General features: G+C 36.9%; 1 protein-coding gene across 1 annotated transcript; it reads left to right on the forward strand.

Moving 5' to 3' along the window:
* Nucleotides 1-750: 750 nt before the first annotated feature.
* On the forward strand, nt 751-23,036 carry LOC144433105 (steroid 17-alpha-hydroxylase/17,20 lyase-like). Its single transcript, XM_078121414.1, has 5 exons — nt 751-934; nt 20,376-20,651; nt 21,540-21,722; nt 21,908-22,168; nt 22,438-23,036. Exons 1-5 carry the CDS (start codon nt 751-753, stop codon nt 23,034-23,036), a joined length of 1,503 nt encoding a protein of 500 aa, XP_077977540.1.
* The last annotated feature ends 1,387 nt before the right edge of the window (nt 23,037-24,423 follow it).

Raw genomic sequence — 24,423 nt, forward strand, 5'->3', positions numbered from 1 at the left:
TGCTATCAGTATCACAATTGTCTCCATCACTGCCGAGAACATGTATTACAGAAGTGTCATTTTCAGTCTAAAAGTCACAGCTATCTGTTTCACTCATGCCCATGGTATTAATTTCATTTGCAGTCATTTTGCTAGATCTAAATTCTGGTGTTCCTATTAAGTAAGTGGATATTATGTCTAATATTTCTCTTTTTAATGTTCTCTGTTAATGTTCATCAAGATATTTATCTAGCTCTTTCCCTTTCATTTTTTTCAAGAGTTCCACTCAAGAACAAATTCAACCACTCATAGTCATTGTATTTCTTGTTTTCTCTTTTTTCTGTTGCTCTTCCCAATGATTTGATCTGATATTTTTGCCAAGTGAAATCCCCTAATACTGGAAATAAAAGTAAAACTTATCTATCAGTCAAAGTATAACAACAGGCACAAATGTTGACAGTTAAATTATTTCATTTTTGACAATTCCTTCCAACAATAAAAATGTTAATATTTACACCTGCATTGTTGACAAGCTGAGCAACATAAACCGGCACTGGAACGAAAGTTGTATTCAATGCATATCTAAAAAGTAGAACAGTTGTGAAATATTTAAAGTATACATACATACATACATACATACATACATACATACACAACGAAAAAGGGAGATCCTTCGGGGTCCCCTGGAAGTAAAATCTGGACACTCCCTAATGGCAATAATTTAGATCGTCGAGTGACATTGCCTGACACGTATGCTCCGACGAGGTAGCCATGTTAACCGAGGCCGTGCTGTTAGCTATCTCGATCATTCTCATACTATTTACTTGGATGTCAAACAGACCTAAATTACCTAAAACCTATCCTAAAGGTCCACTTGGTTGGCCAGTGATCGGTAACTTACTACAACTTGGATCACAACCACACTTGAAGCTGACGGAATGGAGTCGAAAACACGGTAAGGGTAATCAAATACGACATTTGCCGATGTGAGGTCAAACAAATAGAAGAAAAGAGCGTTCTCCCTTCTTAAAGATTCTCCCAATTTCAAATATTTAACTCTTTTTTTTCAAATAACTATACTCAGTATTCAGAAATAGTAATACAAAACAAAATAAACTCCGTAAATAAACACTCATAGTATAATGAACCAGACTCTAGGGTACCGCTGTTCAATCTCGTACAAAGAGACTGTATAAATCATTATCTGACCTATGCCTGGGGTGTATGCAAAGTAGTCACTGCCCCAAATCCAGGTCAAATGATCTCAAACCAAACAAGATAAATTATTCTTAATCAAACTTTGCAAGTAACTTAAGTCCTGGCTACACAGTCAATAATAATGGTGTGCAATATATTTAGACAAGATACACACGAAAAGGTTTTGCCTACGAGATTAATGTATATGTGGGGCCTGCCTGTGTCCTGGATGCGCTCTGTTCAAATAACAATATCGCAGCCATGATCTGTACGTGATGTAATATAAACAGTTGGTCAACGCCAGCTCAGCAGTACATAATAACTGACGCCGAGGACTGCCTACGCATTTTGTATCAAATGAACTACTGATTAACTGATAAACTATATAAATTGAGTATAATTTCAAGTATAAATTATCTAAGGTGTTTACGATCTTTTCAACAATGTATTTATACAGTGTGAACGATAAGAAAAACTCTTAAGGTTAGAACTTAAAATTCTACTAATTAGATAAAATTAATGCTCATTGTATAAATTAACATGCATACTCTGCCCATCAAATTTACTCTATCCACCAAGTATATGGATTACGTCATCATATTATTTACTTGCACTTTGAAATCACTATCCTTAAGGTATCTCCTCATTATGCATATTAATGAATTGTGCAAATTGAACATACAAGCCACATCTACCAAAACATACACAATACATGCTTTATACTATATCAAAGTGCCAAGGAAATTAAATTTAAATCTAAACTACTACATGTTGCGATATTATCTAGTTACTAGATTTCTTTGGTATGCAATTATTGTGATGTTAGCATGCATGCATGGATCTCTTGCCGAAATACTAATCAATTCATAGAACAATGTGTTTGCCAGATTTGCATTCAATTAATTAAGCCATTCTTGAAAAGATTGAACCCCTACACTACAATAAATGTCATTTTACCACAAGTGACACTAGTAGAAAAAATAGTACAGTTTACGACATTTTCCGTACTATAGTTCAGATTGAGTTCAATTCTGTACTTTTATGCTGATGAGGTGGACGTTTCTGTACTTTCCCATTAGCGCCTGTCTAATCGGATTATACTCGATCTGAAAAATAGTTCAGATTGCGAGTCGGAAGTGATTTGAATACATTTGCATTTAGTTCAGAATATATTCATGAGTTCACCCCCATAACCGGGCAGTAAACAAATGAATATTCAAATCTATCTCGCCTGCATGTGATTCAAGGCGTGTACACTAATTGTTTGACCCACAGAAAACTAACAGTAACACTATTTAGTTAGTTAGTTGTCTGTGTTTGACCACATGAAGGCGGAGGGGGAGGGTGCAAAAGAAAAGGGTTACACACATGTACAGTGTATGATATGATGAGAGCTACATTTAATGTACATGTACATACGAACTGACATGTATACGTACATGTACAACTACGCTAGCATGTAAACGTTAGCAAAAACTCTTACTACTACCTCAGACCACTAAAATACTAGAGTGGTCTGAGCTACTACTACTTGCAAAAAGTATTTACAAGCATTTCCATGTAGGTCAATGAAATATCACCTATGTGGGTTATACTTCAATAGTCGGTCAAACAGCGTAAAGGTCTACATTCTACAATGATAAATACATTCGATGTTAGTCAAAGAGGACAACAATGACAGACATGATTGTTCAACTCGGTGCGATCTAAGATGAATTCACGGTGTATATTTGGTTACGTCGCCTTTGAATTGATGATGATGACGACTCGTCCGACCTAGACTGTTCTGGTCCAGTTTCAAGTGCAAGTCAGAATTATCACGGTGCCATTGATTATACTAACTGTGATGAAACTCGCCCACTCTAGTCTCTATGACTTCATTAGCCCCAAAATGCAAGAACTTAATAATGGTATTGTAAATCGAAGTTCATGCATGCTCTGACTGTCGCCTGTTTTTTGTTTTCTTACATTTTATACAATTTTGAATTGTTAGCTTTGTATTTCCTGCATTAATGTTGAAAACTGGTCTTTTTACTGTGCGTCTTCAATGCGCAGGTAAAATAGTGTGTTAATCTAGCATCGTGACTACGCGCTCGCTTATGGTTTTGCATACCTTGGACTGCCTGTCATTCAGTATTGTTCAACCTATTTATTTCTAAAGAAAAATGGTCTGTAAAGGGACTGCTTTAGTTGTCACAGTGCCTTTGTGGATTTATAAATCGATTTATGACAAGTGAGTCTACCTATTTTTTTCCCGACCCACTCAGTCAAGGAGTGCGATACACCAATCACCGTGTATTTAGCTTTGTATACAGTGTATGGATAGTAGCAAGTTTCGGGACTGAAAAATCATAAATTGTTTGTTAGACTTATTTTTTATTCAATGTAATCTGGGTTGATTGGGAATTTTCAGATATCAGGATTTAAACCTCGGATTTCAACTCAGAAAGGCTATATTTTTTGCCTCAGTCTGAATTATATTAGTAGAACTCTCACCAACGTTCCCAATGTGAAGTGATCTGAAAGTTGGTGAGAGGTCCTCACGTTGGATTGCAGCACTGCATGTTCTTGCCGAGAAGATAAAGAGGTGTAGTAATTATGGTTTAAAACTGACTTTTACAAACGCCAGTCGTGTAGGGTCTATGATTTTTTATGTTGTGGATGAATGCGGCACTTTGATCTGAACCTCAGACCACTATAATAGGAACAGACTAGAATCGCTTTTTGTTTTAGGTGTGAATGGGGCTCTAAACCCATCTTCTCTGTCGTGCATGGTTACCCTTCAAACCTGCTTCAAGCCGAACGTTGTGCAAAACGATACTTCGTGTCTTTACGGGGTTTTTTTGCAATTCTGTTTTAGTGGCCTGAGTCTGAACAAGTGTTCATACAGTACAGCAAAGTCCCACCAACAAAATCCATAGCAATAGATGCAGGAAAACCTCAGTATGGGCGACGGTGAAATCATGGTGTTAATTCTAAAACTTTTGAAAGCAAGAACATATGTTTGTGCAACTTTTGTATTAAAAGCATACCATTCCAATTCAAGGACAACGATTTTGTTCAGAAATGGTGGTAGGACTATAATCCTTCCTACCTCCTTCCTTCCTACCTCCATAGTTCAAAACCGCTGATCGTAACTGCATGGTACAGCGCATCTACATTTATTTCTGAGTTACGGAGGGCATTATTTGATAAGTACTCAATTCGTCCCTGTATTAGATCTTGTATAGTCATAATATTACAAAGATATGTGATTGTTGTGATCATTTCATTTGCTCATTATGTATTCAAGTGTAGTCAAATTTTCTTAGGTGTATGAGCAACTTTACTTCACCAATAAATTCTACTTTCTCACGAGTATTGTAAAATAACATGGCTATAATATGATACTACATAGCACGTTTTAGACGTATTTGCATATCAATGTCATCTTCAAATTTTCTTGAAGAATTCTTCATCCAGATACTCTAACATACCTGCACACCAAATGTCAGCCCATTCAATCGATTAGTTTTGCGGCTGTCATTCATTTTTACTTTGAATTCTTTTAATTACAAAACAAATGACAGTTTTTGACCCCAAAAATGACCAAAAACAGAAAATTGAAAATATCTTGCTGTCATAAACAAATATGAATAGACTTCTCGATAAAATTCCATTTACTCATTGGGAACATCGAACGTACAATGTCAAAAAGTCGCACTGGCGCAAAGTATCATGGGAAAACTTTCTTTGGCACACCTCACTTAGGAAATATAGCCGCAACAAAAAAGTTAATACTGGGATCATGTCTTTTTAAATTTAGCCTTTACCTTATAGAATAGAAGTATCAAAAGTGTATGCACTAACAAGTATCTGTGGTTTGTGCAAACATGCCAAATCGCTGATGATTGTTAAACAACAAAACTTTGCATACCATTGTCATTAATAATTCTACGTTTTACTTCTGAATCAGTTCTAAACACTTACGATTGAAATGATCGTCAACGATACGCTGATTTGTAGTTGAGGGTAATTAAAAATATTTTACAATGACGATTTCGACCATTAGCCGATGGAGGTGACCCCAACCAAACCTGTCACAAGATGTAAACTTGCACACTTTTTTTGTGTCAATATGTCTGTTCTGGTCAGTCTGTTTTTGGGAATTTATGGTACATTCACTGTCGCAGTTTTCAGCCAGGGTCACGTTATTCGACGATTACTATTTGGATAAACACTGCAAAAAAGTAACACCCGTCATTGTTGCTTAGACATTTTCCTAGGGTCTTTTTCAACATGATTTATAGTAAGAAGTAACTTTGTTGATGGTGTAGTCACTGAATTTATAACCCTACATCGATGACTTAGTAATTGAACACGCAAATGAATTATCATGAACACTGATCTACTACCGATCCGACCCTGGGATTGGATCACAATTCATGGCGTCGCTTGCCAGTCTATGTCTTGGTCACGCAAACGTGAACACTCTGATATCTGAAACACTTCTTTGCTCCAGATACGCACCTTTTTTCCATGGAAAATGTCATATAGTTTGAAGTAAGCTGGGAGAAAATATTAATGAGATATTTGTAGATTTAAATAAGAGTGAAATGATAGTCAAGTGATTTTGAACCATCTCCGTGTATTTTGCTTTAGCGAAAACACTGACAACTACTAGTATGTGATCGCCGATATTAGTTCTCGCAAAACCAATATACCACAACATTAGTGTTGAATCTTTTGTACGAATGCCTGAGCATGACAAAATATCCGAAGAAAACAGCGAGGGTTGTTGGCTGAGCCGGTATCCGAAAATCAAATAAAGTCTGTTTGAAAACTGCGACTGTGAGTGTATAGTTGATGATTCAAGGACGGTTGCCTATTAAAGACACATCGGTTTGTTCATGGAGGTAGAAAAGACGTGTTCCTACCTCCATGGTTTGTTCAAAAATGGAGGTAGGCTACCTCGAATATTCAAAGTTATCAGTTTTGAATCTGTGTTGCTATTGTTGACCATTACTCACATACCAGTCCCTCACCCTCTTAGAAGTACAACTGCGAAACTTCAAAGATTATCTACAAGGTTGTGAACTTTGTAGCAAGCAAGGTGGGGGTTATAGGAAGGTGTCATCTCTTTGACACTTACAATGTGGTGATTGTTAACTGCCCTCACTTCGTTTTATTTTGTCATTTTTTTAGCTTTAAGTTGACGACATACCACCTTCCATGCAAAGATTCTGTTTTTAACAAAACCAATAGGTAGAGGTATTATTTGTATTTTTTGTATCGCGTTTAACTTTCAGCGATACCAATTTTACTGAAGTTCAAATTGGTCATTAGCTGAAATTTTCACACAGCAATCTATTTAAATCCTACCGGCATAAGTATTACAGTGTTGTTGTGTTAGTTGTCTGTGGTTTTTGCGTAGTAGAAAGTAACAGCACTACGTCCTCTTTGTCCTACATTATCGGCCTGCAAAAGGCATTTCAAGTTCAATTATTTCAACTTCTTCTTTGTATAGTGGGTAATGTCAATCAAGGTATGGGTTTATTGATTTCTGTTCATTTCTTGCCACCTGCGAAGGGGTCACGTGAGAATCACTTTTGACAATGCACATTGCTTGTCCTTATGCCAGGGGACAGTCTTAGTGGTAGAAAAGCAGTAGAGTATGACAGTTAATACAATTAATACCATATACAATTAATTTGTAGGTGAGGTTGCGACCAAGTAGGGAAAAATGTCAGTCATTACCAGTGAATGGCTCACACCTAAACGACTACAAACGTTTGTCGAGACTTAAGCTTACTGATAAACAGCTAGCTACTCAATGACAACCTAATATACTGCCCAAAACATTCGGCCTTATCAATGGCGACGTACTGACTGCTCGAACTTCTGGACTTACTCAAGGCCTCGCCCGGTCGTCAAATTGCAAAGAACAATGAAGAACAGCTGAACACCTTCCTGTGGTCATCTGTTCCTTTCCGTACCGACTCTCAATTGTTTTGCTGTGTTTACTTGTATATCTTTAATAACAATAGTTTTTTAACTAACACCAATGTTCTTCCACTTTCTTTGCTTTCAAAGTCAGTCACTTACTGTAACAGTTGTAGCTTAACTTGCCAGTCAAAGACAGCCATCCTCAACTGGACACACAGCATGACAACAAAGATATACCAGAAAATCATGACGTTTTGAATCATATCATTCGGCCCCCAACCCTGTTTTTGACAATTAAAAAATGCTCTACTACCCATCACAGCCAGTATCAATCAGACTTTTTCCATATATTATATTCCACCCTAACTTAACCCATATGACCGCCCCATTTATAACTCGTATGTCCGGACATGAACATGATTGGCTTTTCGCTGACCAAGGGGTATGAGACCATATGTGGAAGTGGGGGATAAGCTTATCAAATATGACCGTAGTTCCATGTAAATTAAAACTTATAGTTATGCTTATAGTCGTTACGTTTTCAGTTTATTGTGGTACCCGCTTGATGCTTTCTCTGAAGATGCCGACGGGATCAGTCTAAAATTCAGTTCTGGTGTATAAACTACAATGTATCACACATATCATGACTCTCACTATCCAATCCATCGGCTATACACAAGGACTATACTGACTGTTTTCTATCCAGCACGAAATAAATTGAGAATACGTGGAACTTATATGTACATGAACAGTAGCTCCGACAACTCTGACAAGTCTCTATATACCCCACCAGGCCTCTTTGCTGGAGTTCGCGGAGCGTGTGTTGTCAGTGCTAATCTCGTCTAGTTCCTATCACCGTGTTCCTAAACAGTATCGTTACCATTTACACCTCCACTCACTAAACTTGGTTTAGTCATAGAAAATAGAGAGGACCCTCTCTATTGTCTATGGTTTAGTTAGATACCAATTGGCATCTGGACTAGAGCTAATCACGAGTCCATCACAACGTGCATGCATCATTTTCTGATGTCCGCATTTTGGACATTGAAGTAAATGATTTTACATTTCTGAGTCTCATTCTGTATTTTTCCACTGTTCTATATGTGGTAGCTACTACTTTTGGCACAATTAAAAAAAAAAGATGTTACGAAGACGAAAAAAAATATAATCGAGATGCACGATAAACATTTTGGAAAAAAGTCACATAAATGACTGCAGTATCGATATTTTTAATTGGCATGATTGAAGACTTTAAAAAATGAATGATGATAAAAGTGAGATTTTGCCTCAGTGATGGTTTTTCTATACAAGCGATAACATCACGATACCGGGTACTTCACAAACATTATCTCACTGACTTCAAAACCATAGTGACTAAATCGTTTCATACAATTAGACGGCATGATGTTTTTTACGTCTCGCACAAGCATATACAATGGTACACTTTACCAAATTGTAATAGACCATGTAAATATTACATTGACCGATGCAGATCTTGCTCGCGCAGGTTGGGTAGATTTATATGCTACGTTATGCCTTAGGCCTAAAAAATAACTGTTTGGTTTCTGTTACCCGACCCACCTAGTTTTTCACTGCCGACCCTTAACTTTTTTTACGTGTTCTTGAAAAACTAACAAAATCGCAACAATTGTGAAGTCTCACGAGACATAGTGGATGCAGAAACTGACATCAACTTAAAAAGACAATATAAAACTGTTCCTCCAATCTGTAATGGTTGTACATCTAATGGAAAGAAGCCAATAACACAGAGATCATTTGGAAAAAATGGAAAACCAGAATTAGACACTCGCACATGAATAAAAATAAATCTACCTACCCCACCTATTTATTTATTTTGCCTAATCGGAACAACACAATTTTTTTAACAGGCCTATTTCCTAACTCAAGCTTAAATTATTGGACCCTTGTGAACCAAAAATGTGCGAAAATACAACGCCAAAATAGTAACGCTTTGCACGGTTTTCACACTGAGCAATACGATTAGATCATAGACAGTGAAGTTCTCCAGTGTCTCTGGTTAGACCGACAACAATGAAACCGTTAGCGGGATCTCAGAGTCATACTCATTCACATACAATTTTTTATGGCTGTTCACGTTGGTTAGCAACATCTCTGTCTTTGAGTTTGAATGAAATCGCTGCCATTCCCTACAGGAAACTGTTCTATGGAATTACATGCCAGGAGCGCTTTCAATATCATAGAATGTTTTGTTGATCTTTTTTTTTCTTTTTTTCTTTTTTTCTTTTTTTTTTTTTTGGGGGGGGGGGTCGACAACTTTTACCAAGACAACCATTATATTAATCATTATAGTAACTACCTAGCATGGCTAATAGCCATACTGAGGTAGAACTGTAGATTGCTAAAATGTTATGGGTTGCTGGTTGTACACAACCTCAGCATATGCCACTTGACTTTCAGGCATTAATAGGTGGCAGAAATAGTCCGCACCAGGGCCGCTCTGTAGTCCGCATAAAAGGGTGACTAAGCCCAGACAATATTGTCCAGACCAGATTTGGAGGTGTGAACGCATTTAAAGCTGACTCGATCGGTTCTAAATCTTGGTGCATATTCATGAGGTCGACACCTAGAAAATGAACCATGTGTACATTTCTTTTGTCTTTTGTTAGTTAATTTATGCGGGTAAACTGTGTCTTCACTAACATTTTCCACTAAAAGTTTCAAAATTGTCTTGTTTTTTGAAGGACTACTATAATAATATTTCACCGCCCTTGCTTTATTGTCATATGAGGAAAGTCAAGAACTTGACAAAAGCTATTCAAAACAAAGTAATCAAAGTTGCAAAACCAAAATGGTGCCGTGGAGAGTTGTGTCTGGTCATGTTCTGATCATGGAAGTATAACCCACGGTCTGATCTAGTAGCAGTATATCAACGACGAATCTACATTACAAACAAACAAACAAACAAACAACACACACACACACACACACACACACACACACGGTGATATTAAAAAGCACGCAACACAAAGGTTGGTTCACATCCCTCGCATCAGTACCGGTACCCATTCTACTGAGTTATAAATATAAATCACATTCTCAGCTACAACATTGAACTTGTATGATACAAAAATCTTCAGAATGTGCGGGCCATATTTTCACTATCGGCATTGGCAGTCACCATCACTGCCTTAAAAAAAATTAATACAGATAAATGGAAGCAAAAACAATCCTCTTGACGGTAGTTTAGTAGTCAATTATGAATTATGTAACGTTAAATAACGCTATTCAAATATTTCCCTCTATGCCTCCCATATACCGATAGTAAATCTTCAAACATCCATACAGACATGCGGACTTTGCTCCCTACTAGATACATCCATGTTTTACGTTACTTTCGTATTGCAAATTTAGCTGATGATGTCATGTCAAAGCCACGTGGTCTAAAAACCTGAATCTCCGTACATACATTTCGATATGAAATTATTTATCCGTGATGTTTAGAATTTTGGTCGGTCAATATAGTTTCAATGACCAAGTGTGACCCCCACTGATGTCTAAAGTACTAATATCAGTACCTGACCGGCCATGGCCATGGCCTTGTTTTTGTTTTTGATTTTCTTGATTCAATATTCAAATCTACGTAATGTCTGGTTTGTTAGGCCATAAATTCCAAGCATATTTACCATGATATCACAAATATAGACCAGTTACAGAAAGTAATAAGTGTCAGCAAAATACTGTAATATCGACACTGTTTCACGGATTTTAGGGACGCTGGTGCTTGGATTATTTTACGGTTGACATTACCTAGCCAGTAATATAAGGAGTAGTACATGGGTATGGAAGTATGAACGAGTTTTGCCAGATTGCTTTATTTCAAGTGATTTGAAAATTGTGAATGGCGGACTTGGCCGTGGTCCATCGAATTGTCGAGTACTACCGTGGTGGCACTAGTCGTTCCTCACTGGAACGGCAAGTGCCACCTTCCGGCGATATTTATTGTCTTTGAACCTTTCTCAACAAATAAATCACACATAACTCCCCAAACGCTTCCATTCTAGAAATCCGGTGCCGACCCTAAACCTTTTTAATAAAGAAGAAAAATCAGTAAAATCGAGAAAATTGTGAGTGAAGTCTTGCCAGAAATGGTCATCAACTTAAAAAAGACAATAAAAAAACGCGGTTCTTCCAATCTGGAATGCAGAGCAGATATCTTTGAAATAGAATTATTTAGTTTGGTTTAAAATTTAGTTGAAGTGGGCACAAAACTTGATTTGGTTCTGACTGTTCTGAATTTAGGGACACGAAATCGTCTCCCTGATGGCAGGAGTTCAAAGTGTTGGGACATAATGTGGCCTTTGTCATTTACCATTTTCCCAGCTTTGTTTTGTACACGAGATGTAAACATTTCATTCAAATTAGTCTACTTTTCACTCAATACTTTACTAAACACATTTACAATTTTGTTCAAGACACTCTTGTAGCTAGTCCCTAGACTACCAAACCAGCACAAAAAAGAAAATGTTAAACCGACTCAAAACTCCGATAGAATGTCTGTAATACCTTGGCATTTACAAAATTTTAGGCCCCTCAATTGTTGTAGACAGTAAACTCTAGATTGACATTTCTTGTTAATGAAATCTGTGTTGGCCTTAACATTTGATTTATTATCCAAGACTGTTCCTATATATATATATATATATATATATATATATATATATATATATATATATATATATATATATATATATATATATATATATATATACTAGTATATATATATATATATATATATATATATATATATATATATATATATATATATATATATATATTTAGTCACCTGTTCAACTTTAACATTGTCAATAAAAAGGTCGGGCACTACTTTAGGGTTCTTCCTAAAGTCGACCTTTCGTCCAAGTAGTTTTCTTTACACCAAGTAACAAACCTATCAACTTCATCGAAATAAGTACGGTCAGAATTTGACAGGTCAACTAATGCAGAGTTATCAGAATATTTGATAAGTGGATTTGTATCGGTACCTGATGAGCAGTCATTTGTGTAAAGTGTAAATAGTTTGTGTGAGAGTATCGTGCTCTGTGAGGCACCCCTAAATGTTGAATGGAAGGCTGAACTTAATTTTTGGTAGCGAACAAACTGGGAAAGGTTGACAAGAAAATCCATTATCCAGAGGATGAGTTTGGGGTTAACGTTTAAACAACTAAGTTTATGAGCCATCATGTTTGGTTGACTTCTGTTAACGACTGATGAAAAATCAATAACCAATAGTCTTACAAATGAACTTGGTTTTTCAAGATGTGTATACGCATCGTGAAGTAATGTGAGAGTTGCATTATCAGTACCTCTATTACTTTAATATGTAAATTGGTATGGGTCAAGGTGTGAATGTTTTTGTGGGTTTTGACAAAGTAAAATACGCTCGAAGCATTTCATCACAATGGAAGTCAGTGCTACAGGACGATGCCTTGGAAGTTTTTAGGGACCGGACAGATGGTAGATGTTTTCCAAATGGTTGATATCGTATGATCATTGTACGACCAATTGAACAATCTACTGGTAACACTAGCTAACTGCGATGCATAGACATTCAGTAACCTACCACATATGTTATCAGGACCCATAGCTTTCCTTATATTTAGTTTCTTAAAAATAGACAACTCGTTTATCACTGATTTCAAATTAACTCTTCTTTTCTTCTTATTTACTCTCAAGATCTAACCCGATGTTATCTATTTCCTTTCCAAAATCGTGAATATCAAAGCGACAGTACATTACAACTTCGCCTCGCCACCACCCTGTGTTGCTTGGCAAGGTGGTAAATAAAACAAGTTTGCCTTTGGGATTATATTAACTGGGATTGTCGACACTGAATAATCCGGTCAATCATGGTACTGCGCTCATTGTATGTCACGGCGTACAAGTATAAACGACGTTCATACTTCCATGACCATAGTTTCTGCGACCTGTCATTTGTTTGACCATAGACACTCCACCTTTGTGGAGGGTCCATGGTTTGATGGGATGCGTTAATTCTGGCAAACTTGTTTGGCAAATCGATCTGACGCAATATAGCTTGTGACCGTGGCATGCATAGCTTGGGTCAAAATCTATAACACCATTAAAGTATAAATAATGTTTAAACTTCCACGATAACACATACCTTTGAGAAATTATACTGACAGTATAATTACTCCAAGCACAGACTATTCTCGTGTCAAACCCCGACACGAACTTGTTTTTCCTTGAAGAGTATATCTCGTGAGACCTATGGAAATTATCAAAATCTATATTGTAGTTGAAAAGAGCAAGAATGAAAAGAGGGGAAATTTAAGGGACATCATTTCTATATACACGTGTATTGTGCAAAGAACCCGATATCTTTGACCGCGTTGCCGTCAACCGAGCAATGGTAATATATATATATATATATATATATATATATATATATATATATATATATATATATATATATATATATATATATATATATATATATATATATATAAGAGGTAAGTCATAAACTGAAGGAAAAGTGCTCAATACTGAGAAGTAGAGCTGTATTTACACAAAGTACACAAGTTATGGTACGGAGGCCGTTACGATCTTCAGACGACTAAATAACGGAAATTCAAGTGATAGAATTCGAACTCACAGAAGAACTGGTACCCGGATGTGATGCGCGTTGTTGAGTGACATGGTGGAATGATAGAATGTATTTGTTTTCGTGGACGATTTAGTGGACGATCTAGTGGAATTAATCTCTAAAAAAAACCATGAATCATGGTCTGAGTACTTCACAAATGTATTCAATGCTCAAGTCCAAAGTGATGAAAGTTTCTCGATTTCCATGATCTTATCAGATCCACCTTGATAGACATAAATTCAGGCATTAATGGTGAGATTAATATCCGACTGTAGTCTTTTGGACAAGGTAATTACTTTGATAGTCTAGTTCCTATACTGTATCATTACCATTTATACCTCCACTCACAGTATAGTCAGAGTCGTTACTCTAGAAGTCTTGAAATGCATGAGATGCAATTTAAAATTCATTTACAGCCACCCACACAGTCATTAACATCATGTCTTTGTTAATAAATCACAAAACTCTAACCAATAACACAGTCCCTCATAAAGTTAGTGTTTATTGGGACAGTAATGTTCAAATGTGGTATATTTGTCAGCTCATGATGCTACTTATATACTGTTTACATCACCAAAACATTTAGGTTTCACTGATTGGGTGAACAACTTTTTGTGCTATTTGAGGGGCTTTTGGCTAGACGTGGTTTAGTTAGAAACCATATTGGCATCCAGACTATTACTTTGAAGGAGATCATTGAAGAACAATAAAAATAAAACTCAAGGTGTGGATATGGGATCAGTGTGGCATTCTACATAGACATTCTCCAACAATTCTTGTAGACATGTTATGTAACCATTTTTTCTTCACGAAAGGCATGTTCCCACAGGAATCAATGGGGTAGGGGTTTCTAACATTGTCTTTTGAAAGTAAATTACATGTATGTCAAAACTAAAATTATTGTATTTACTAAGAGATGAAATTCTTAAGAAAATTGAAAAGTGGTTATTGGTGGTCATAAACTCGACGTTGTTCGCTTTTTATGAATATCTAGGCGTGATTATGTCAAGCAGTGGTCTATGGTATTTAGCGCTTGCAGCTCAAGCGAGTAAAGCAATGATTGCGGTCATGAGTCAACTTGCAAAACTTGGGGACCTCCTAGTCAAAACTAAATTTAAAAGTGTTTGACTGTAAACTATTACCGATATTAAATTATACGGTGGAGATTTTGGGTTTTAATAGGTCTACTGAAACTGAACGTGTTCAAAGTAAATTTCAGTGTTATATTTTGAGTCGTATATAAACATATATGTAGTCTTTGAGTATGGGAGCTACAAAAATGCTTGACAAGTGTTCATTACGGGAAGTAGGCTGAAATGTTTTGAGATTGCTGAACGAGAGCTGCAAAACTTTAACCTCAGACCACTTCTCCTCAGCCCTGGTTCAAGTTCTTAGGTCATAGTGGTGTAAACTACATCTCAGACCACAATGTAGTGACCTGAGACTACATGTACATGTAGGCCCTACCTACTGGTATATTATGTAACTGCACTTGACGCCAGTGTGATTTCTAACTAAACTGTGTTATTGAAAGAACCGATGTGACGTGATCTGTTTTCTTTGTACCTGACACAATCCTAGCTGCTGTATTTTGGGCATGTTCAAGAGGGACAATGTTTTTAGCTGGCAGCCCATACAGAAGGGCCATTCAGTAGTCAGGTTTCGATGATATAAGTGCATGACCAAGGTTCTGACAAACTCCGTTTGTAAGATACTGGCGTATGCGACCATAGACAGTGGAGGGGCCCCCTCCACTGTCAATGATGCGACCTATTGTTCGGGGGTGAAAAAGAACTGATCTACATGTCAACGAGATGTGCTTCTTGAGGTTATAACGGTCATCAATTGTTACACAAATGGTACGTGCTGAATCCACTAACTGCACAGAAGACGATCCCATGTTGATGTGGTTCATGAGACGAGGAAGCCTGTTGAACTGAGACGTGATAAGGAGGACCTCGGTTTTGCCATCATTAAACTAGCTTATTTTGGGTCGTTTAATATCATGTGCAACAGTTTCCATCTTAGTTACTGTAGTTGACGTATGTGATTGGGGAAATATATTGGTAAATCTGGTTGTCGTCTGCATGTTGTTGCATATTGAGATTTTGATGTCGGATTAGCTTTCCAAGTGGTGGTGTGTATAGACAGCATACGCGTGTAAGAGTGGACCAAGCACAGGGTTTTGTGGCACTCCACACTGCAAATGTTTGGTTTCTGATATGCCTTGTACAGAAATGGACTGTTGTATATCTTTGAGGTATAAAGACTCTAGTCGAATGCCTGTAATACCGAGCTCGGAATAAACTTGAAATTATGCTGGAGTCAGAATTTACGGGGGGGGGGGGGGGCATGAACAAAATTGAGGTTCAAAGGGAGGGGGGCATGACAATTGTGATGGTCTGAAAGGGCCCCCGAATATTCTGCTCATGATTTGAACCAAAATTAAACCTCAGGAGCAGTTGTTTACCAAGTAAATTTACATTTGTATAAGTGTATGCCTCTCTCTCTCTCTCTCTCTCTCTCTCTCTCTCTCTCTCTCTCTCTCTCTCTCTCTCTCTCTCTCTCTCTCTCTCTCTCTCTCTCTCTCCCGTCTCCCCCTCTCTCGTCTCCGTATCGAAACTTATTCAGTCATAAAATCATCAGGTTTCTGACAATTTCCAATACCTGTTACAAGAAAGACTGCAGTACAAGAACATTTGGTTAGCTACATGTATTACATCTGATGCCTTATACGTGACACGCACGATAAGTGTCCAGTTTGCATCAGAGGGTGTGCCTCGCCTTCTGTACATGTGCCGTACGTCTGGCTTGTCTGTCAGTGTCACATTTTGCTTCCCCTCTTCAGTTTTCTCAGATGTTTTAAGAATTTAAACATAGTCAGTGTCTGATCGACGAAAATTCTTTCCACTGAAGTTTAGAAAACATTTAGTGCAACTCTACGTAAACGTCATGTTGATGCATCATACATCATCATGAGACGTCACATTGACCTCGCACTTCGCTTCGCGCTTCCTTCAACGTCCGGTCGTTATAAAACTAGTTCGAAGGCTTTCGCTAGCGATAGCGTGGCCAGTCTTGTTTTACTGCGTAATCGTCTAATGTTTTCCAAATAATTATGAATTAATTTATCTTTTTGTTTACACTTTGGGTATTTTACTTGCTATTAGAACTCCCGGGCAACTCATATTTAATTTTCCAACCTTAGAATTTGTTCAATGATCGTCAGGTTTGAGTACTTTCCTAAGCCGGTCCCACAACTGTTATACTTATAAGTTATAGCTGGGCGTTGTGACCGGTAACCGGCTATTATCTACATCACTGCCTACTAGGTACGTCAAAAACACACCGTTCGCACATGTGAGCCTGATTTTAGGCAAAATATCGGGCTATTAGAGTGCATACAGGCCCTTTTGTTCGCTTGTATTGTTTGCATTTGGTATTTGGCATTTCGCACGTTGTTTATTTGCACCATTCACAGTGTCTTATCATGCTTTGTGTAACTTGTAAGCCTAATCGACAACTGGGCCAACGTTGACTACCAAACTTAGTTAACCCATGGAAGTAGAACCCCCAGTTATTTCTACTCATGTTGCATCACCATATATTTAGAAAGAGTATATATGAAATATGAGAGTCATGTGAAACTTCTTCAGTGCAAAATGGGATGAAGATATGAGGGCAAAGTCAGTGCTCCTTATAGTCTCGCTGCCAGACTCGAGACTATCGTCCCTAATCTGTTTACCGAGCGGCGCAGCCGCGAGAAGAGAGGGACCAGTCCCCCTCTCTTCTGCGCCGCTCGGTAAACAGATTAGGGACGATAGTCTCGAGTCTGGCAGCGAGACTATGCTCCTTACAGCAGTTTGTTTTTCCCGCATATGCATACATTACCCATAATCCTTTTAAGTATTCTGCAGATATCTGTGCAATGTGCACTCATGACTCATGAAAATCTGGAATGCACTGATCGAAGCCAATTGTACAGTTATACTATAAAAACAGGAGTTATGAGTATACCACATTGAAATAAAACAAGAGAATAAGAGATGAGGGCCCTCAGAATCGTCACGTAGAGTGATATAACAGTTACATGGATGCCGGGCATGTACCCATAGGTACGAGCCCCGGGGGGGGGGGGTTCTGCATGCCGAACGTCATTAAGTATTTCCTTTACTTTGGTGCTCATGATCGTATTTTGGATGATGCCCAAGATATTTGAGGCGTGAATACCTGTTGTTCTTCTAAAGGCTTGTTTATTACTGTGAAGATCACACCCTAACACTTAATTGTTCTATAAACGACACATGGACAAGAATACTATTCCCATAGAGGTTAGTCTAGTTAATTCCTGATGGACCGTATTTCGTTCAGCGTTACGTTGTACATAACACGGTCCGTCAGAAACTATAGACGACATGGACGACATGGATGCCATATAATATTCCCAATAGTCACTCAATTTTACTTAGCTAGAAATAATGTCCACAGACTCAAATCTGTCAGCACGTCTCTACTGTGAGTTTGTTGACGCTATTGGCCGGTCAGGTTTGTTAAGAAGCTCCATACACTAGCAATATTTGTGGCCCAATTTTAAACTATTATTGGAAACGATTGTCATGTCATCTAAATCTGTATTACTACGCATCAAACGCGTAGAAATGTGAAACACGTTTAGTGGTGGCGGTATGTAGTGCATAATGAAAAGGCGTACTACGAACATTTATTTCAAAATGAGCCCTGTGATATTACAATCTACGTACGTCCTAACCATGTAGTTCATATCATAAGCCTGCTTATATACATACATATGTATCGAATACACTAGCTACACGTATAGCGTTTATGTACGTATTGATTGCAAGCACGGTAGATTTGAATATTCATTTGTTTACTGCCCGGTTATGGGGGTGAACTCATGAATATATTCTGAACTAAATGCAAATGTATTCAAATCACTTCCGACTCGCAATCTGAACTATTTTTCAGATCGAGTATAATCCGATTAGACAGGCGCTAATGGGAAAGTACAGAAACGTCCACCTCATCAGCATAAAAGTACAGAATTGAACTCAATCTGAACTATAGTACGGAAAATGTCGTAAACTGTACTATTTTTTCTACTAGTGTGAACTTCTAAACTAAAACATCGATGCTTTCCTTTGTCATTGCAGGTCAGTGGACCATTTTTTTTCATGGATTCCATCCACAAATAGATAAATAATATTTCTTTATTATATACATAGACCCTCATATTCCCAGGGTGTGAAGTTAAAGTATAGTAATATGAAATCCATACCTGTCATATTACTATACTGTGACGTAACAGTATAGTAATATGGTCGGAACTACTTTGAATTATTTGTAAACATCATCAACTTGTACAGTTACGATATTGTTGTTCAAAAGTATGGTTTCCTTGCTATTCATGGATTGCCGAACATCGACCATCATCATCAGTGTAAACAGTGAACAAATACACCTCTTTTGGACACATTTATTGCCTTTCGTACAGCCATACGTAGCTAAAATCAACATCGTAAAAACAGTTATGATAGTTGCGCAATGCAGTGAAATCATTGTCTATTAAATTCAACTACTGATAGAACTTTTGAAAGACTTTAGACAATGCGTTTCTGAAAATTTCACAATGTTTTCGACATTTTAACTTGCCAGTTTTGATGTTTTAGCGTATGACTCTGAGCCGAGTTCTATGCATAACCGGTGTAGGCATCCGTTCGTTAGCCTTCTCTCGATATGTCATTTTTTTCCGATGAAAGTGTATATATTTTGTCAAAGAATTAATCACTGCTCTTGGCAAACCTCCCGTCGTTGGCAAAATGTTCCCTACCTGAAAGTCTGTGGTGTAATTTTACTGATCACAACATATACGTTAGCAGTAGTAGCAGAAGGCAGCTGTCGCAATGGCGACGACATTCTGAAAACTGAATGAACATAAACAGCTGAGCACTGTAGCCCCATCATTTCATAACATTAATGCGCGTTCAGCGTAAGTTTAAGAATATTTTAGTTTAAAATTGTCATTATAATAGAAAGAAATAGTGGGTCTGTGTATATAATAAATAAATAATCTCCAGGTATTTCTCATTCGTATTACGTCATATCGGACTCATGATTGCCCTATGTCTGTATCCCTCCCAGCCGATAGGTGAGGAGGGATACGGCAGATCTAGACATGAGGGAATCATGAGTCCGATATGACGTAGCACTCATTCGGAATACCCGGAGATTATATATAAGTATTTCATAACTGCCATGTATATTTAGCAGCCTTATCACAACAACACTAACAACATCAATTGAAAACACTATTAATAAATTGTACAAATTAGCGTGTCAAAGGCAAGTCTTGCCTGATATATCTTACCGAAATTTGTATTTTGACATCATAAATATACCCCATCATATTTTAAAAGAAGTTCTGGAAAACAGTTGATTCAATTTTACCTGATAAGTAAATGCAGTTGATTATATAAATTATTAATTAAAACAGCATTTGATTCCAATTTATATGCTCCAAATGATATGGTGATTGGGACTTGTAATTATGCGAGTGTTTCATTGACTGGATTTCCCATTAACACACAGATTTATCATTTATTCATTTTAGGGGCTGTGTACAGTTTGAATATGTACAAAACACGTGTCGTGGTCTTGAATTCTTACAAGGTGTTGGCTGAAGCTATGGTTGAGAGAAAGACGGACTTTGCTGGTCGTCCACGTGATTTCATAACTTGGAAGATGTGGACTGGATGTAAAGATCTCGGGTTAAGGGATTACAGTGAATTTTGTAAAGTGTTAAGGAAGGATGCACACACTGCTTTACGTATACACGGTAGTGAGCGGTGGATTGAGGTTATAACGATGCAGGTTGACAAGCTCACTGGTAAGAATATTTCTCTACTTCCATTTTGTACTTTGTAATAGTAACGTGGATATTAACGTCGTCATTATCATCATCATCATCATCATCATCATCATCATCATCATGAATTAAAGATAGCCTGCACCAATTTGTAGAAATTTTATGAGTCTGATGTCGAGGATCTAGGACGTTTGCAGTTTTTAATTCATGTACAAATGTATAATATAATATAATATAATATAATATAATATAATATAATATAATATAATATAATATAATATAATATAAACAACAATAAAAGTAACAAGAACAAAAACAAGAGCAAGAGCAAGAACACTTAACAAGAACAACAACATACCATCGCTTCGCGAATTACTCAGTACCTTCTCAAAGTATATGCAATACCAATCTTACCATTATCGAGGAGGCAATTTGAGTTCCTTTCCCATTGGTAACAGGGAATTTCATGGGACCTACCCAAACCAAGAATGGGGGTTTTGCAGTCTGGCTGAGTATGATAGTACCACTGTATCTTTCTCAAGCATCGAGCATGAAGTAGAGGATAGTGTTGAAGTAATGATTCAGACAGTCAGTGATTGTTGCTCGAACGAAATCACTAGTAATATGCGTATTGCAGGGTCAGAGTGACATATCGTTAAATTCTGGAGTGACTGGCAGGGACTTGTCAGTTCCACAATGACGTCTTGATACCAGGCACCAAAGCCATAAAAGTTCATTAATGTTGTCTCTACTTGTAGTACTTTATTTGTCTCTCTGTATGCATTTGTGTTTTACAAGTTATGGAAACGAATGACGACACTAACAAAAACATCTAAAAAGAAAAACATTTGCATAAAGAGTCAGCAACATACTTGTGATTAATTTGCTCATGTCCTCTTTCTTACCTAGATACTCTATCACAAAGAAGCTCATCAGCTGTTGATCCCAATTTACCATTGACTTTGGCTGCATTTAATACAATATCTGAACTATCCCATAGACGAAGCTGTGAAGAAGACGACAAAGAATTCATTGACTTTGTTGAGTCAAATATAGAGATGTCCCGTTATGTTGTTAAGGCCTCTGTCGTGGGTAATGTATTTATCACTCTCCTGCATGTGTGATACCTTATATTAATATGATGATGGAGAAATCTGTACATTCACCTCTATATATATTTAAAGAGTTAAAGTAACTTGCTTAATATTTTATTTCGTTCTAGCGTTTTGTTCAGTTGTCAATTCATTATACCGAATATTCACATGCTTTTCTTTCAGATTTTGTCAGATGGTTAAAGCCTTTCTTCAAGTCGGTACTTGATAGGTTTCAGGAAATAACATACAGTCGGGTCAAATATATGGAAGGTAGACTTAAGACACGTAAGAAGCAATTTAACAGAGAAATCCCACCTCGTGATGCGATTGATGTGATGTTAAGAGCGCAAGACGATTACCAGAGTAATCCTACTAATGGAATTTCAGCAGAAGACTTTGATGATACGGTTGTTCTACAAACGGTGTTGGATTTTTTTGGTGCAGGTAAGTTGATAACAACAACAACAACAACAACAACAACAACCACAACATATTGAAGTTGCCTGATATGCTGCAAACGATGATTTTAATTTCTTACTGCTATATCAGTATATCCAATACCCAGGTGGTATGATATCTTCTAATGTATACTTCACATTTGTGTCTCTTATCTGTTGATTGGTTCGTTTAATATTTCCAGTGTATACTTCGTCAGTTGCATTTTCAACATGATAATGTTTTTCTTTGAAAACAATATCTAATTTCTTTTACAGGATCTGAAACTGTCGTGTTTGCTGCAGAGTGGTTTTTGATAGATATGATGCTGAATCCTGAAATACAGAAGAAAATCCACCAAGAAATCGATGCAGTCGTTGGTGTTGATCGTCGTCCAGTGTATGCTGACCAGGACAATTTACCTTATCTAAAGGCTGCCATGTATGAAACCATGCGTTTACACACAATAGTGCCTCTTAGTATTTTCCATCGTACAATTTGCACCACATCTGTCAACGGATGTCAAATTCCTGATGACACCATCATCATCCCAAATCATTGGGCCATAGATCACGACCCAGATGTTTTCAAAGATCCGTATGCTTACACACCAGAGCGATTTATTGATCCTCACACGGGTAGATGTGTTTCCTTCAATGAGATGAATTTTGCACCGTTTGGTATGGGTAAACGTTCATGTCTTGGTGAAATGCTTGCAAGAATGGAATACTTTTTGATTGTGGTTAATTTGCTTCACAAGTTTGAAATCAAAGTGTCTAACCATGGTAAACCTTCTACAGAGGGTGTACTTGGTTTGGGTTATTGTCCAAAACCTTTCAAAATGGTACTCGGAAGACGAAATGTTGAGTACGTGTAATTTAGATCCGAATTGTACCACATAATGAATTATTATGTTGAAATTAACTATAGAAATCATTGTTGTAAACTTTCAAAAATGATACATTATATCATATTTGTACCCACCATGTTTCTTATGTGTAACCATTTTTAACTCTTCTGAATTGACAAGTTTATTTAAGTATTTTTTTACTGCATTATCAAAGATCTTGGTAACATATGCTATCACTATCTTTAACAACATCACTAGAGATGAGTTGAATGTAGTTGAGACAGTATTCCAAACAGCACAGAGAATCATTTGCGCAGCATTATCATCCTTACAATCAATCTATCATCCCAGATTCATTCGCAAAGCTACATCCATCATTAAGGATGCCAATCCTCAGGCATATACATTTTCTTTTAACTACCCCTTTTGCAGATGATACAGAAGTATCAAAACGAAATCACAACGTCTTCGAAAGAGCTTTTATCCATCTATGTCCACTTTTAAATCAGTCAGGATAATTTACTATTCGCTATAATTTTGTGACTTTTGTATCTTTTTATTATCATGTCATTTGAAGTGTTGTCGTAATTTTATCTCTTGTTTTCATATTTCGCTTGTGTAGTATTATCTGTTCAATGTTTCATACAATGAACGATGTCCTTCCCATCCTTATATTTTATGTTTGTTCACTCCTTTTAAAGAGAGCACACGGAAAGCCAATTTCCAATGTGTGTTTATGTAAACGGCAGGAAAACTATTGGTATTCTTACTATTCTTATTTCAAGTGACATTCAAAAATAAGTAGACAACAGCATATTGGATCTTACATTATAATATATATAAGGATAACTCGGAACATAATGGGATAACGTCAAATGCACAGATCTAGACTCGATGTATGGTTTGCCAGCCTACTTCCTCAATTAAGATCCAGTATTGTCTCAATCCTGTTTCTCCTTGTTCCTCTTCAGGTTTGAACTTTATTGATATTACTACTGTAACATTAACAATCTGTTTAATTACACGTTTACTATACAATAAAATAATTGGTTGACAGTTAAAAGATTAAATCGTCCTCGAGTATTATGTAAACGAAAGCTATACAATTTGAAATGAGACCATACTTGATATAGTCAAGATAAAATGTAGTATTATACCTTAAGTAATGAGTGACGTTATCAAATTCCTATTTTTCCGAATTGAGGCCTTCACAATCAAACGCTTCTTATTCGATTATCCTTCTTACATAAACTTTACGTGTCACTAGTGTAGAATTGCATTACATAATTATTAAATCATCCTTTGGAAATACAACTGTTGGTACAGATAATAATTTTATTCATGGGTTAATTGTGCCTGTGGAACACCAGTACGTCTATTAAAACAAACCTAGCACATTTAACTCAGATTCGGT

This window comes from Glandiceps talaboti, chromosome 3 (assembly GCF_964340395.1).
Source record: "Glandiceps talaboti chromosome 3, keGlaTala1.1, whole genome shotgun sequence".
NCBI classification, from domain to species: domain Eukaryota; kingdom Metazoa; phylum Hemichordata; class Enteropneusta; family Spengelidae; genus Glandiceps; species Glandiceps talaboti.